This window comes from Marmota flaviventris, chromosome X, assembly GCF_047511675.1.
Source record: "Marmota flaviventris isolate mMarFla1 chromosome X, mMarFla1.hap1, whole genome shotgun sequence".
Lineage (NCBI taxonomy): Eukaryota > Metazoa > Chordata > Mammalia > Rodentia > Sciuridae > Marmota > Marmota flaviventris.
The window spans coordinates 57,624,959-57,642,943 of record NC_092518.1 but is presented as its reverse complement, the minus strand read 5'-3'; the positions used below and the strand labels follow the sequence as shown (position 1 = coordinate 57,642,943).

The following is a 17,985-nucleotide window of genomic DNA, read 5'->3' as shown; positions in this document are numbered from 1 at the left end:
TTTCAGTTCATGATTCCCCCCATTTCCCTCCCCCTTTTCCTTCTGGTCCTTCCTCTCTTCTCCTATTCTCCTTCTACTCTATGCTAGCCTTCCTTTCACTTGTCTAATAATTGGTATTTGATTGATTCTTTATGTTATCATGTCCTTCCCTCCCCCTTTCTTTAATTTTACACTAGCTTCTACATATGAGAGAAAACATTGACCTTTGATTTTTCGAGTTTGGCTAATTTCACTTAGCATGATAGTCTCCATTTCCATCCATTTACCAGTAAATGCCAAAATTTCAATCCTTTTTTTATGGCTGAATAGGACTCCATTGTGTGTGTGTGTGTGTATACAACAATTTCTTTAATATTTTTATTAGTTATTGATGGACATTTATTTATTTATTTATTTATGGTGCTGAGAATCAAATCCAGTGCCTCACACATGCTAGGCAAGCATCTATCACTGAACCACAATACCAGCCCAATAATTTCTTTTTTTATTTGTTCTTTTTAGATATACATAACAGTAGAGTATATTTTGACATATTATACATATATAGAGTATACCATACTAATTAGGATCCCATTCTTTTGGTTTTACATGATGTGGAGTTTCACTTCTGGTATGTTCATATATGAACATAGGATATTATTTTAGATTCATTCCATTGTCTTTCCTATTCCCATGCCCCTCCATTCCCTTTATTTGCCTTTGTCTAATCCACCAAATTTCTATTCTTTCCCTTCCCCCTTGTTGTATATCACAATTTTTAAATCCATTCATCTATTGATGGGCATCTGGGTTCATTCCATAATTTAGCTATTGTGAATTGGGCTGCTATAAACATTGATGTGGCTATGTTATTGTAGTATCAATTTTAGATTTAGGGAGAAAATACCAAGGACTGGGGTGGTTCTATCCCCAGCTTTTGAGGAATTTACATACTGCTTTCCAGAGTGATTGTACTACACTGCAGTCCCACCAACAATGTATGCATATACATTTTACCCCACATCCTTGCCAATATTTATTGTTACCTGTACTCTTGATCATGGTCATTCTGTCTGGAGTAAGATGAAGTTTTAGTGTAGTTATGACTTGTGTTTCCCTGATTGCTAGAGATATTGAACATTGTTTCATATATTTATTGGCCTTTTGTGTTTCCTCTTTTGAAAAATTTCTGTTTCATTCTTTTGCCATTTATTGATTGGATTATTTGATTATTTGTTTTTTGGTGTTAAGTTTTTCTAGTTCTTTTTATATTCTGTATATCAATCCCCTACTGCAGGAATAGTTGGGCAAGTTTTCTCCTATTCTGTAAGATCTCTCTTCACACTTATTTTTTTTTTTTTGTACCAGAGACTGTACACAGGGAAACTTAAGAACTTAAACACTGAGCCACATCTCCAACCCTTTTCCTTTTTTATTTAGAGAGAGAGACTCACTAACTTGTTTAGGGCCTTGCTAAGTTGCTGAGACTGGCTTTGAATTTGCTATTCTCCTGACTTAGCCTCTAGAATTACAGGTGTGTGCCATCATGCCTGGCTGAAACAAATCTGAGAATGAAACCAACTCAAAGTGAACCAGTAAAAAAGGAAGTCATTTGTATCCCTGGATCCTACTGGACCAGCCCAATTCCTTTTTTTTTTTTTTTTGTACCAGAGATTGAACCCAAGGAAACTTAACCCCTGAACTATATCCTCTTTTATTTTTTATCCCAGCCCCTTTTATTTTTTATCTTTATACAAAGTCTCTCTAACTTGCTTAGGGTCTCGCTAAAATGCTGAGACTGCCTTTGAACTTGGGAGCCTCCTGCCTCAGCTTCCTGCATCACTGGGATTACAGATATGCACCACCATGCTCTTAATCATTTTCTTAGCAGTGAAAAAGCTTTTTAATTGATGGAATCTCATTTATTGATTCTTGCTTTGGTTTATTGTACCATGGGGATCTTGTAAGGAAGTCAGTGCCAGTTCCTATATGATAGAGTGTTGATCCTATATTTTCTTTTTTTATTTTTTTCATGTATTTTCTTCTAGCAGTTTTAAAGTTTTTGGTGTAATTCCAAACTGAATGTTTCATTCCAGTTTGAGTTTTGTGCAGGCTGAGAGATATGGGTCTAATTTCATTTTCTACATATAGCTATCCAGTTTTCCAGCACTACTTGTTAAAAAGGCTATCTTTTCTCCAAGATACATTTTTGGCACCTACATCAAATATTAGATGGCTATAGGTTTGTGGACTTGTCTGTCTTCTATTCCATTTGTCTTCATGTCTGTTTTGCTGTCAATACCATGCTGGTTTTGAACAGTAACATTGATTTGTTTGTTTGTTTGTTGAACCCAGGGGTGCTTTACCACTGAGCCACATCCTCATTCCTTTTCATTTTCTATTTTGAGACATGGTCTTTCTAAGTTACTTTAGGGCCTCTCTAATTGCTGAGGCTAACTTGAACTTGTGATCCTCCTACCTCAGCTTCCTAAATCTCTGGGATTATAGGTGTGGGCCACTACAGCCAGCTAATAGCATTCTTAATAGCATCAAAAATATACTATATGTGAAGATGCCATTTTTCTCAGATCTATAGGTTCGATGTCATCCTAATTTTATTTTTGTAGAAGTTGATGAACTGATTCTAAAATTTGTGTAGAAGGGCAAATTACCTAAACTATCAAAACAATTTGAAAAACAAATAAATAACAGAGTTGAAAGACTTGTGCTACCTGATTTCAAGGCTTATTAGAAAGTTACATAAATCAAGACATAGTGTTTTTAATATAAAAATCATCAGCAAACGGGGCATAGTGGCACACGCCTATAATCCCAGCAACTCTGACTCCAGGAACTGAGACAAAAGGAACCCAATTTTTTTTTTAAAAGTAAACCTGAACCCTTTTTATTAGCCTTCAAAAATCAGTCTTTTCTATATTGGCCTTAATAATAGAGTTTGGGCTATTTCTTTTTTTTTTTTTAATTTTTTATTGTTGGCTGTTCAAAACATTACATAGTTCTTGATATATCATATTTCACACTTTGATTCAAGTGGGTTATGAGCTCCCATTTTTACCCCATATACAGATTGCAGAATCACATCAGTTACACATCCATTGATTTACATATTGCCATACTAGTGTCTGTTGTGTTCTGCTGCCTTTCCTATCCTCTACTATCCCCCCTCCCCTCCCCTCCCCTCCCCTCTTCTCTCTCTGCCCCCTCTACTGACATTCATTTGTCCCCCTTGTATTATTTTTCCCTTTCCCCTCACTTCCTCTTGTATGTACTTTTGTATAACTCTGAGGGTCTCCTTCCATTTCCATGCAATTTCCCTTCTCTCTCCCTTTCCCTCCCACCTTTCATCCCTGTTTAATGTTAATCTTCTTCTCATGCTCTTCGACCCTACTCTGTTCTTAGTTACTCTCCTTATATCAAAGAAGACATTTGGCATTTGTTTTTTAGGGATTGGCTAGCTTCACTTAGCATAATCTGCTCTAATGCCATCCATTTCCCTGCAAATTCTATGATTTTGTCATTTTTTAATGCAGAGTAATACTCCATTGTGTATAAATGCCACATTTTTTTTATCCATTCATCTATTGAAGGGCATCTAGGTTGGTTCCACAGTCTTGCTATTGTGAATTGTGCTGCTATGAACATCGATGTAGCAGTGTCCCTGTAGCATGCTCTTTTTAGGTCTTTAGGGAATAGACCTAGAAGGGGAATAGCTGGGTCAAATGGCGGTTCCATTCCCAGCTTTCCAAGAAATCTCCATACTGCTTTCCAAATTGGCTGCACCAATTTGCAGTCCAACCAGCAATGTACAAGTGTACCCTTTTCCCCACATCCTCGCCAGCACTTGTTGTTTGACTTCATAATGGCTGCCAATCTAACTGGAATGAGATGGTATCTTAGGGTGGTTTTGATTTGCATTTCTCTGACAGCTAGAGATGGTGAGCATTTTTTCATGTACTTGTTGATCAATTTTTAAGCTAGCAAATAAAATTTAACAGATTAAAAGGCCTGGGATATAGTTAAATGGTAGAATGCCCCTAGGTTCAACCTCTAATACCAGGGAGAAAATAATCAATAATAGATCAAGGAGAAGAATAGTGACCCAAGAAATAAAAACAAACATATATGATCGATTGATTATCAAAAATTATAAGCAGTTCAATGGAGAAAGCATAGTTCTTTTAATAAAAAAATATGCTGGAATATTTGAGAATATTTTTATAAACCCTGATTAATACCTCATATTCTATATAAAAATTGACCCAAAATGGATCCTCACCTAACCATAAACTCTAACAAGTAAACTTATAGATATGACACCAATAAGAAAGCATGATCCATAAAAGAAATAATAAGATGGATGTCAAAATTAGAACCTCTAGTCTTCATAAGACACTGTTAAGAAAATTAAAAAACATGATATAGATAAGAAGAAAGTATGTTCAAATCACATATCTGATGCAGGACTTATCAAGATTAAATAACAAACTTTAAAAACCTCAATGATAAGAAATAAACAACTCAAATTTTAAAATGGGTGAAAGATTTGAACATATTTAAACAGAGAATACATATGAATAGATGTCATTAGTCATTAGGGAAATGCAAATTAAAATCACAATGAGAGACAATGACACACCTATTAGAAAGGCTAAACTTAAAAAGACTGACAATACCAAGTTTTAATGAGTATGTGAGAAACTGAAACTCTCATAAACTGCTGTTGAGAATGTAAAATGATACAACCACTTTAGAAAACAGTTTGTCAGTTTCTTATAATATACATTTTTATATGGTGTATGTAACCCAACAATTCTACTCCTAGTTATTTTCTAAGAGAAATGAAAACATACATCCACACAAAGAATTGTATACCAGTGTCCATAACAATTTTATTTTTAGTAAGTAAAACCTGGAAACAACTATTATGTCCAGTAATAGGTGAATGGATATATAAATGGTTATATCTATACAACAGAATACAACCTACCAATAAAAAGGAATGAACTGCTGATACATGTAGTAACATGAACAAATCGCAAAATAATTATGCTTACTAAAAGAAGCCAGACAAAAAGAACATACTGTGTTATCTATTTATATGAAATTCTAGAAAATAAAAACTCACCTATAGTGAGAGAAAGCAAATCATTAGTTGCCTAGGAATGAAGATGGCATTCTTCATTTTAGAAAACAAACTGTTTTCTAAAGTGAGAAGGCTAAGTGAGAAGGCATTACAAAGGAATATGAAGAAACTTTGGGGGGTGATGGGGATCATTATTTTGATTATGATGATGATTTCACAAGTATACATACATATGTCAAAACAAGTTGTGCACTTAAGTATGTGGAGATTATTGTACAAAGGCATAAAAATTATCTCTGTGACTGAAAATGAAGTTGGTCACACCTTAATCCAGCATTTGTGTTGTTTCAATGGTTGTAAGAGAAAGGGCATAATCTTTGAGGCAGGGATGGAGGGCAAGAAGCCAGTTAGATAATAGAGATAGGAGCTATGCTTAGGTGGCTTCTTGCCAACACTCTTTTTCAGGTGAAGGTCTCAGACACTGGTTTGAGTTTAGATTTCTGTTTCAAGGTTCCTGGTTGATTTTGAAATAGCCATATTATTTTTATTTTTATATCTTATGAAGTATTACATGCATGTGGTTTAAAAAAATATGAACTATGTACATAAAAGCTTATAATATAAGCAGTGTTTCACTGTTCCAACTCTTGCTCTCCTAATCCTCTGAAATTACCTTTAACTCTATTAATCGTTTCTGTTTAGTTCTTCTGGTAATTGCCGCTGGTAATTCTATTTTTTGATTTATATATTTTAGGCTTCATTAACTTTTTGATGTGATAAATGAGGCTTTATTTATTTCACTTATACTCCCTCTTGTCCCGATGTAGTTATTGTGCTTTTTAGGTCCTCTGTTTGTTTGAAGAATATACTTAGGCCTTTATTTCTTGTTCCATAAAGTATAGAGAGCCTCTTAACTCTATTAAGAGGAAGATGTTAGTTCCCTACTCTTCTCTTTATCTCTTACTCTTTTAGTCTACCAACTCTTGTCATTTATGCTTTTACTTTTTACACTGCCAAGAGGGATGTTCTTTATCTACAGCTATCTTTGTAATTATGTATCCTACACTTTTATATATCAGTTAATTCTAAAAGTTGAAAATCAGTATGCAGTGTTTATACTATTGGTAACCATTTAAATATTTTCTCTCTTTATCAAGTGTTATGAGAACATTATATTCTTAATTTATATTTTCTGAATTTTCTAATACTTTATTCTTCTTGCACTTTCTGTGACATGGTTCAATCATTCTAATTTCTTAAAGATAAAATTGTGAGACCTTCTCCCTCTCTTTTCTTGGATGCCTTCCTTTTGGAGTCTTCTTTGCTTCCATTTGGACTTACTGTTCCTTAGGCCTCCTGTGCAATATATCCTTGGACTTACATTTTTAGTCTTTGCATTTAAGTCCACTATTCCAAAATACAGTAAGTAATACAGTAAGTATGTCTATCTTTGTTTATGCTCTCATTTTTCTGGAGTACATCCTTAAGTAACTTTGTAGGGGAAAGGTGTGGGAGGTAAAGTTTGAATTTTTGCAATCTTAAAAAATATGCTTATTTTGCTAACAGACTGGATTGATATTTAGTTAGAAATCAAATTATAGGTTCAAAATAATTTTCACTCAGAACTTTGAAGGGATTCCTCCATTGTTATTATAAGCAGTGTTGCCAATAAGATGGCCAATCATTCCAACCCTTTTTTACTTTTTTGATAGCAGGGATTAAACATAGGGGTGCTTAACCACTGAGCAACATCACCAGTCATTTTTTTAAAAAATATATTTATTTCTTTAGTTTTCGGCGGACACAACATCTTTGTTTGTATGTGGTGCTGAGGATCGAACCCGGGCCGCACGCATGCCAGGCGAGCGCGCTACCACTTGAGCCACATCCCCAGCCCACCAGTCATTTTTTTTTATTTTTTATTTTCAAGACAGGATCTCACTAAGTTGCCAAGATTGGCCTTGAACTTGTGGTCCTCTTGCCCTCCTGTCTCAGCCTCCCGAGTTGCTAGGATTACAGGTGTGCACCACTGCACCCAGCCCATTCCAACTCTTATTACTTTAACTTGATTTTATTTCCCCTCTGGAAGCTGTTAACATCTTATTTATCTTTGATTTTCTGAAATTTCATAATCTATCTAGGAGTTGAACCAAATGACTGGCTACCCCAAATATAAGACCTATAAATTAATAAGCCCTACCCAGGTACATAGAGTCATTATGTTGGAGGCCCCTCAAATTCCAGAATATAAAGGTCATTAATGCTCATAGTGTCTCAATTCTTACACAATTTATTCAATCTATTTAGAGAAAGACCATATTAGCTTTTCATCACCATGACAAAATACTTGAGAAAATTAACTAAGAGGTGGAAAAGATTTATTTTAGCCCCTGCTTTCAAAGATTTCAGTCCATGGTCAACTGGCTCCATTTTTTGTGGACCATAGGTGGAGATAGAACATCATGGCCATAGAAAGTGGTGGAACAAAGCTGTTCACCTTACAGCAGCCAGGAATTGGGAAGCAGAGAACAACAGATGAAGGGTCCAAGGACACAACGTACCCTTCAAAGGCAGGCCCCAAGTAAGGCACTCTTCCAACTAGGCCCCACCTCCAAATGTTTCCACCACTTTCCAGTAGAACTACCAGCTGCGGACCAAGCCTTCAACACATGAGCCTTTGGGGGAAGTTTCAGATCCAAACTATAACAAAAACCTTCTGATTGTTTTTTCCCAGAATAAATGTCTGTATACTAAGGGTTCTATTCACAGGGGAGGAAGATGATTATTCAATACACAGATTTTTCAATGAATTTCTAACATTTCATTCTCACCTTCTCCCTTACTTGGCATTTCCAATTTTCAAATTTCTCTGTGGTCCTCCAGGACAGAGCATCATCCTCCCAAACTATAAGCCCCCTCTGTCACTTTCTCTGCTCATTTTTATCAGGCAGTATCCTATGTACTTTCTGCCTTTCAGAAATGTATTAAAATCTCTTTTCTGCTAATTCTCTTTATTATGTCTTTTTCTATTTGTTTGTCATTTTAATGTCTTAGGCAAGAAGAACAAAAATTGTTTGGTAGTCAGCTACCTTGATCCAGATGTCTATATTCTGTTTAAATTTTAAAGCATTCTGTGAATTTTTTGGAAATAGTTGTAATTAGGAGCAATTAGCTAAGAACTGGACAAATCTACATTGTTTATCCTTTAGTAGAAATTAGAGGATTCATTAGGGTTAAAACTCAGGGAAAGAGATTAGTAGATAGTAATGAAATCTAATTCTCCATTGCTCTATGGAAAGATGGCTTTAGTCCTAACACTAACAATCAAACAATGGATATGCATAAAATTGACTTTAATGAATAGGTTATTTGCCATACTTCATTTCATTTGTTTATATTTGATCTTAATTTCTTTTTGAGTGGGTAACTGCTGAGATACTATGGAAAAGATTTATGAGACCATACTCAGCATGAGGCTTTCTTTACTCACTGTCATGGTCATAAGCAAGAGTTAGGAATTTTCCTCTGAGAAAATAACATTTCCATAGAAACACTCTAGTACTGAATTCTAATCGAGAGACATATTGAAATTTTTTTTCCTCTCCGTTTTACGGCTCTTGAAACAGGACTAGTCTGCCATTATATCACAGAAACAGTTATTTGGTGTTTATCTCAAGGGAGGCCCTGGCCACAGTTGGGCACAAAAGACACTAAAATGCCAAGTTAACTGAGGACAGCATTGCAACTTAGAATTTATCTAATCTCACAGTAAAATGCTCTTCCCAGCCTCACAGTTTTCTTGCTAGTCTTTTTATGCCCTTGGTGATTCTAGTTTTGCAGTTTTTTTTTTTTTTAATTCTGCACTTATGTCCCAGGCCCCTTACTGTTTTTCCCATTACTCACATTTAGTTCATTTATTACAGGCTGAATCTCTGCTGATTATATCATCTCTGATTAATCTGCCTGCCCTTAGTATACTTGTATCTTACATTCTATCCTGCTTAACCTCTCCCTTTGAACTTATAAACTGGTTACTGTGATTCATTTTCTATACTGATATTCCTGTGAGCCAGTCTTGGAGTTAACAATCTGCTGGCCACATATCTGTGTTCATTTCCTTGTCATCCACCTTCCAATGTTTCAGACCATTGTTTCTAGCCTTTCTTGTATCATCTGAGCCTTAATTATAACCATTGAACTCTTGTCTACAATTTATTTCAGTATCTACTTGAACTGAATATGATTCATCTTTCACTAAAATCCCCACTGTTTAATTTTCTACAATGTTTGGAACACTTTTTTCCTTTCAGAATCAATAGTCATTTGTTTCTCAATTTGCTTCTTCCTTCTATCTTAGTCTCCTCCAACAAATCCTGACTGTTGCCACTCTCTCTTCACTAACTACCTCAGTTTTATCCTTCCTCCATATCAAATCTTGAATATTGCTGTTTAGGTCTCCACTGAAAATGGAATGGATTTTGTGGAATGCTATGGACAGTAAAATGTTGGACAGGGGTGGGACAGGGAATCCTATTTAAACTAAATGGACTGTACAGGCAGTCTCATTTTGCTCATAATGCTCTTCCAGCCGACATCGGTTCAGTTCATAAAGGTAAACTGTGGCATTGTTAATAAAAATTTTCAAGATCATTTTAAGAATTTATAGATTTTTATCTGTACTAATGTTTTGGAAATCCAAAGCTCAACTAATTTTTTAAGTTGTTTCTATTCAGAAATGATAGAATTTACTGATTTGCAGGTATTATAAGTGGAAGTATGTTTTTCTCCAAAGCACCTTTCACTTTAAAAGTATGAAGGTTGCAAACTAAGCAGACACTCCCAAGGCAGAGCAGTGACATCTAGTATATATTTCTGCCCTTCATCTTATTCAAAGATATCACAACTGATTTCGCCCACACTCAAGGGAAGCAAATCCTAAATCTTCAACCAAGAGTCCTTTCTGTCTGACATATATACAAACTGCTTTTTGATTTGTGGCTTCAGCTGCTATTTGTATAGCCTGTCACTGTCTGTATTTCTGTGTTCAACTTGTGGTCAGCTGAAAGCCTTTGCTCAAAAAGAGTTTCCAAATTCCACATTGCTGCATTCCAGAAGCTGGTCTCTGCTGCTGTTTTTCCCAGCAGCCCACAGCTATGTCGTGTTATTTGAAGCTATGCTTTTCTGCATCTTTTAGAGTATTTCTTATGCCACCCCTGCTTGTGGTTATGCCATAAAACTCATCATACCAAAGATGGTTGGGTATCCTTCTGTCATTGCATCTCTTCACATGTCAGCAATGAACATCACTTTAATGCTGATAGACCAGCTGACTTCCAGAATCTCAGTAGTGGTGGTCCTCTCTTGCCATTTCCCATTAAACATGACTCTGGCTTCAACAATAAAACAGATCAATGAGGTAAATGTGACATCTGTAGTGGTTGTGAATTTTCAAAATTTGTGCAAAACCTGGACACAACTAATATTATTCACTGATGAGAATTCAGTAAGCTTTTGTTTTTCTAGCTCTATTCTGTATTGTGCAGGAAACAGAAAGTTGGAAGAGAGGTCATTTCACCTCTTTGCATTAGAAGTTATGTATTTATGATAATTTGCCTTGCCTTTTGCTATGTATCTTAAACAGATTTCACCCTTATCCAGAGGACAAGTCCATACCAACTCTGAATCTAAAAGTATATGTACCTTGGAGGAGCTTACCTATAAAGGGAAGAAAATTAATATTAAGTTATAGGAGGTATCATTTGATAAATGTTACATGATTTATACAGCCCAAAAATGCACATTAAGAAAAGCCAAAGATTGGGCTAATCTGTAGTACAGTTTCTCACTGATACAATTACCAACTCCTCAAGCAAAGATACTGTTCTTTTTTATTTTTATATTTCTTATTTTGTTTTCTACTTTACAGTCACTTGCATTGTTATACAGTGATTTTTAAGTTAAATTGCCTAGGAAGCAGGATTCAGTGACTGCTTTTAGCTCTGAATATGATGGAAAATGTTGGTTGTGTTTAGCTTCCATGTTGAGCTTTTCTACATAATTTTAGAAATCTCTCAACATATCAACAATAGAGGATAGCAAGCCCTGGCACTCACATGAGAGATATTCAAGGTGCCAAGTTCATTTGGAATTTTTGCTGATTGCTGCTACTTCTACCCCCATACTGCCAGTGGCAGTTCTCATGGGATGCTGTGATCATCATTGAATGTTCTTGTTCGTTCACTCCCAGCAACTGGCACTCTATGTTCAGCAACCAACACACACTGTGCTTCTCATTGCTGTGTTTGAAACCTTACTGTCTCCTATTATGTAGTGCTATCTTCGCACTACATGGAAACACTGTATTATTTTCATGTTCATCTATGTGTGTGAAAGATGGTGTCTAGTTCAGCACTCTCCATATGGTAAGCACTCAGTGTTTGTTCAGATGATAACCTTTTGAATGAACCCTTTCTACAGACCTTTTGTTGACAATCAGAGCATGTTGAATTAAGGGTTCTTAATAAGATTAGAAGTGTGTTCAGTGCCACCTTTTGTATTCATTTTATATCCATGACATGTTAATAAGCATTTGGACAACCCTACTTCACTCATGCTCATATATTGCTTTAGTAGGATCACTTGGAGATTTTGTTGAATATTTCAGGGCCTAAATGCTTCTATTTTATTTGAAGGTCCAAGATGATTGTTGATAGTTGATGGTGGTGATGGCAGTGGTTGAAATAAGAAAAATAGATCAGTTATTGATAAATATTAAAAGTGAAACTTCTTTTAAAATAGGCAGTTTGATGATTTTACAAGATCTGGTACTGGTATGTACTTGCCTCCTATTGAGAGTGATGAAGTACCAATTTCTACAAACAGATTAACTCCAAGAATAACAGAAGAAAAGGTGAAAACACTGACTATGCAGGAGACCTATTTTACCAGGAAAGAAAAAATAGGTCTTAGCCTTCCTGATCTGTAGATAATGAACTGATTGAAAAATTAACAATATAGTGGTTTCTTAAAGTGTGATTCAAGGACTGCCTGTGTCAGAATCCACTAGTAGACAAGTTGAAAAGTCAGATTCTAGGGTCCAACCTCAGGCTTCATCAGTCTAATTTGTGGGAGAGGAAAATCTGGGATTCTACATTTTCTTACACGTGCTTAGTGATTCTGAGCACACCAAAGTTTGAATACCATTGAATTATAGGGTTTCTCAGTCTTTGGATTTCATTGATTTGTTTCCTGCCTATGGCATATTGAGTCCTTAGCCTACTTCTATATGATGGTCTCCAAAAATAGGTCCAATTAGGGTCAGATAAAATTCTGACTTTAAGGAATGGATTGGTGATAATATGTACTATAGTTTGAATGTGTCCCCTTCAAATTCAAATGTTGCCAATAAGGAGGTATTAAGAAGTAGGGCCTTTAAGAGGTACATAGGCTATGAGGGCTCCTCCCTCATTAATAAGATAAAGTTCTTCATAAAAGAGGCTTCCTGAAGTATTCAGCTCTCTTGTCCTTCCACCTTCCACCATGTGAGAAGATAGCATTTCTTCCTCTAGAGGGCACAGCAATAAGGCACCATCTTGGAAGTAGAAAACAGCCCTCACCAGACAACCAAATGTGCCAGAACCTTGGGGGACTTCCCAGCCTCCATAACTATGAGAAAATAAATTTCTGTGCTTTAGAAATTACCCAGTCTCGGGTATTTTGTTATAAAAGCATAAATGAACTGGGGTAGTTCAGTTATTCTTTTAATAGACATGTATAAATTAGGGGCCTACTGTGTGCCAGACTGAGGGCTTGGCACAAGGTATAAAATTATGCATGATGTGTGGCCCCTTCTCTTAAGAGGCTTGTGAGTCATGTCGTATGAATCATCTAGAACAATCAAGTTCATTAACCATGAAATAGAAATGAATTAGATTCTTTCTGTGTCATATAAAAAGTACCCAATAATTTTGTGGGTTTAGATATTAGGGAAAAATGTTTGTAGTAATATCTGGAGAGTCAAATAGCAATAATGGATGTATCCCTCATGTCTCACTGCTAATGAATTGTTTCCAGCTGAGATCCCTGTAATCTGCAGGTGCTGTTTACCATGTAATTTTACCATAAGAAACAAGGGTGTAATCACTTAATAAAGTGTAAAGAATTAGATTTTTTTCCCCCTTGAGCAAAATTCCTGGCTGTGGTCAACATTCCTGTTGCCTCATCCCTTGTGCAATAGGAAAGCAATATTCTAGAAGAGAAGGCTGTTTTGTTCATATTCTGCAATTTGCCTCTGGAGGCCATGCTAATGAATGCAAAACTAAAGCTAGAATCCTAGACTCCTTGTATGAACAGCAATTGATTTTTGTCTTTACCATTATACTATATAGAGGATAGTTTATCCACCTACCTCTGAGACTCAAAGCACTGTGAATAGGGAATCTCTTTCCTTTGAAGCAATATATTGTATTGTTTTTCTCTGTATTTTATTGAGAAAATAGAAACCATTCAAAGCATTTTCATATACAGGCATTCCCCTTCTAATGAACACTTGACTTATGGATATCTTGTACCCATCAACAGTGTCTCTTGAGGGACTTTTGAGATATTCCTACTACACATGGAAGCTGGAGTTTTTTCTGCTGTCTGCAGAAGTTTGTTTCTCCCTCATCCCTCTTGTTCTGGGAATTTGAGTTCTCACAACCTGTCATCAGACACTTTGGAACAGTAACTACATAAGCATCTTGTCTCACTATCACCACCAGGACATGAGGTGCATAAGGCCCTGCCAGACCTCTTATAGGAACTGCACTCATGAAGGAGCCCACAGACTATGAAGGAACCTCTGGAGTTGTACTTGGTGTAGCATGGAGGTTCTCCATTTGCATTTTTAAATCCCTTTTCCCTAGGAATAACATTATCCTTTACCCACATAGAACTTGGTTAGATGATAAATTCATGTATTCATATTGCACCCAGGAATCAAGTAGTAAATGAATGGTCTCTAAGCCACCAGAGAATATGCATCTTACTTATTGTAAAAGCCATTCAAATTCACTCTCACTGCCTTTTTATTCTGTTTGTACATGAATCTGATGATTTTTAACTAGATATCAAGCCTATAGCAAATTATAAGCAGCAAATTTGAAGGGACCACAAAAGATGTACAAGTAAGGGAAGTGAAATCTGATAGTTTACAGCGAGATAACATTAAAAAGAAGTTTAAGAATTCAAAACCAACCACAGTGAAACACTAATTTATATCCACCAGAATGGCTAAAATTAAAATTACTGATAATACCAAGTGTTGGTAAAAGATGCAAAGCATTAGGACTCTTGTATGTTGCTGATGGGTGTATAAATTGGTACAGTTACTCTGAAAAAAAGTATTTTCGTACTATCTTATAGTAGACACATATCATGTAACCCAGAGGTTACATTATAGGTGTTTACTCAAGAAAAATTAAAACATATCTACACAAAGACCTATACATGGAGGTTCATATCAGTTTTATTTATTCTAGACCAAACTGGAAATAACCCAAATGCCCATCAATGAGTGAATGCATTTTACAAAATGATAGAGGCATACAATAAAATATTGTTCATCACTAAAAAGAATGGACTACTGATACATGCAACAATGTGAATGACTTCAGACATTATGTTGAAGGAAGAATCATATTCATATGTATAAAAATTATTTTGTGAGATGCTAGTCTATAATGAGAAAAATTAAGATATGATGATGGAAATCAAAAACTGTGGTTGCCTGAGACAGGTACTAGAGAATGACTAGAAGGTGCACAAAGGAAAATTCTGATGTGATAGAAATGTTCTGTATCTTGAATGGGTGGTAGTTACAAAGATATATACATTTGTCAAATCTCTTCAAATTGTATGGTTAAAATTCATGCATTTTATTATTATATGTAAATTTTATCTCAAATTTTCATAAGGTACAAAATTTTAGAAAAGGAAAAAAAATCCTTTGGATGATCACTGCCATAGGACCAAGTCTAAATTCCCTTAACGTGATCTAATTCCATAAGATACTGAACAACCCTTGGTTCATTTCTCACAATTCCTCCCCACCTCTTAGCACTTATTGTAAACTATTTGTAGTTGCAAAAACTGCTATTCTCTGTTTTTACTCTGGGTCTTTAAAACACAATTCTCCCTTTACCTGAAATTCCTTTTCAATTTTGCATTTATCACTGAATCCTTGACATCTTTCAGGATCAAATAGGTAGTACCTCTGCCAAGAAGCCTCATCTACTCCTGGTCTGTATTGGGTGCTTCCCTTCTTACTCTCAGATAACCTTAATCTCCTCTCTAGCAAAGCATTATTGTAGCTGTAATAATAATGAATCCCCTCAATTATAGTGGACTGGGGCCATTTAGGGTACGGGCAAATAGTCTTCCACATATTCAGTGAGCCCTAAATTAAGACTAATTTCTATTCAATATAGTTGAAGTAAGTTTCAGCATTCAAAAGTCTTCAAGAAAGCTCTTCTATCCAGAATGACTTATAGAGTTGCAAATGATTGAGATTTTATTGTAAAATAACAGTCTGATTTTATGGTATTATTAGTACATTAGTTTGTTTATATTGCGGACTAAGTAACTTTCTGTGGATCTAGCCAGACATCATTATGTTGATTCTATGGGAAAATGCATTTTACATTCCAAACAAGTGACTCAGAAATCCTGCTCAGTTGAACCATGTAAAATTGCTGATATTCAACCATTTTTGACATAAAGAAGTGGCAGTTTCATATGGTTCAATCTAAATACATTTTAAAATGCAGTCCTATTGATCAATTAGAGATTACCTGTATATTCACCTATTAATTTGATATTTAATATATTAATGTACCCTCCAAGATGCTAACCCTAAAAAATGCTAACCCTGCACCTTAAGGCTATTGGATATAAATGTTCCATATAAAAAGTGAATCACAGGGCTTTAAACAAAGTTTGTATGGAATGTTAAGGCTTTCTGGGGTTCAACTCATTTTTTACAACTAATAAGAGATGCAAGAGACATGAAACTCTGGAATTGTTCTTTTTTGACACTAGAATAAAATGCAGATTCATTTTATTTCAGTTCATTCTTTTTTAGTTCCAAACTAACCTATCTATTTTGATGATTAATTTTTATAATAGTAACAGTGAACATTTAGTGAGTGCATGTTACATGCTGATAAGTGCTGTGCTAATCCTACAACTGCTTTATGAGAAAGGAACTATTATCCCTATTTTCACATGAGGAAATTAAAGCTTATATGACTTGTCTAAGATTACACAGCTAGTAAGTTGTTGAGTCAGGATTAGAATAATTCACAAATGAAACTTTGTTTTATTATGAGAGACAGTGGTTACAAGACAGTAGAGGAACAAGTACCAAAATGAATCTTTCCTTTTCTAACCATCATATTTTATTAGGATATATTATTGTATGACAACTTAGTAGTGGAGGAGGGCAAGTAAACTTTTCCTTAAAAATTATTAAATAGGATAAATAATCTACTTATTTACATGATCAAAATGATTTTTTAGACTGCAAGTGTTGTAGGAGTCTAGGAAAAAGAAGAAAATAATTTTTCACTTTGTTATGAGTAATTTCCACAGAGTGTTGACATACAGGGTACCTCAGTACCAAACCAAAGTACAGCATAAACAGGAATATGACAAAATCAGAGGTCTACAATAATGAGGTCTAAAGAGGAGTAGCAAACTCAAGTCTAGTTCTGGGCAAGCATCATTATTAGTATATATGAGGAGAGTTAGAAATTTGGGGCTAGGGCCTCTGAACCCATGGACACTTGTGACCTGTTGTATCACTCACTAGATATTCAGGGAAGAAGAGAGGGGATTCAGAAATTAACTAAAATTTTATGTCTTTGTGGTTCAAACAATAATGGCATCAAAATTAAAAGCATTTGTATAATGCAGGACAAGATAGGGTCAGGCTTCAGACATGTTGACTTTAAAGTAAAGGCAGACCTTCTAATGAAAACTAGTTGCTTTTTGTGCTTTCGTTTGTTTGTTTGTTTGTTTGTTTCTTTTAATGTTGGCTATGGCTGACTAGGGTCAACCTTTCACTCATTTACTTATTATTTGCACAGATGGCCCTGCTGAATTTCTTCTTCCCTGATGAAAAGTCATACTCTGATGAGGAAAGTAGGCGTGTTCGTCGCAATAAAAGAAGCAAAACCAGTGAAGGAGCAGATGGTAAGTCTACTCAGATGATCCTTTGTCACTTCTGAGTTATATCTTAATAAAAACACCCTTCATCATCTCATATATTGTCCACAGATCCAAGGTCACAGAAAATTTCTCCAGCCTAATGTACCAAAAGATCTTTGACATAGAACTGATATATACAAGGATCCTCCCTCCTCCAACTCCAAATACCTTCAGCACTTTCTCAGCATGTCTGAGAACCAAAGCAGCATTTGTGTCTCTCAGTATCACCCTCCATAAGGACCTCCTCTGTCCTGGGGACATACCACATCTTCTAGGGCCACCAAAAGGATTTGGTCATATTTTTGGAATTGATAGAGTGTTTCACCATGCTGGCACTTACATAATTGCTTAATTCCAATAATAATCATATCAATATTTATATCTGCTACTGTGTCCAAATCTAAAGCTTCTAGAACTAGTCTTTAAGTTCCTTCAGGATAAGGATTCATTTCTCTTTCTATAACCTCAGAATCTGGCTTCGTATCTGGCTCACTATTGGTGTTTGTAATGTAAATTGGTGATGTTCACTGCCCCTTCACCAAAGCAGTGTGGTGTAATAGTTTTGAGTTAACTAGCAGTGCATTTGGTGGGACATAACCAAATGCTGAGCTAACTCCTGGGCAGGTTCTTTGAATCCTCTTATTTCAAAATTA

General features: G+C 35.5%; 1 protein-coding gene across 8 annotated transcripts in view; it reads left to right on the top strand.

The window, feature by feature from the left end:
- Eda (ectodysplasin A) overlaps positions 1-17,985 on the top strand; it is a 359,916-nt gene that overhangs the window by 255,161 nt on the left and 86,770 nt on the right. For all 8 annotated transcript variants that reach the window (XM_027935854.2, XM_027935853.2, XM_027935852.2 and 5 more), the window contains exon 2: positions 17,212-17,317. In XM_027935854.2, the coding sequence (XP_027791655.1) occupies positions 17,212-17,317 (106 nt within the window). The remainder of the gene's footprint in view (positions 1-17,211; positions 17,318-17,985) is intronic.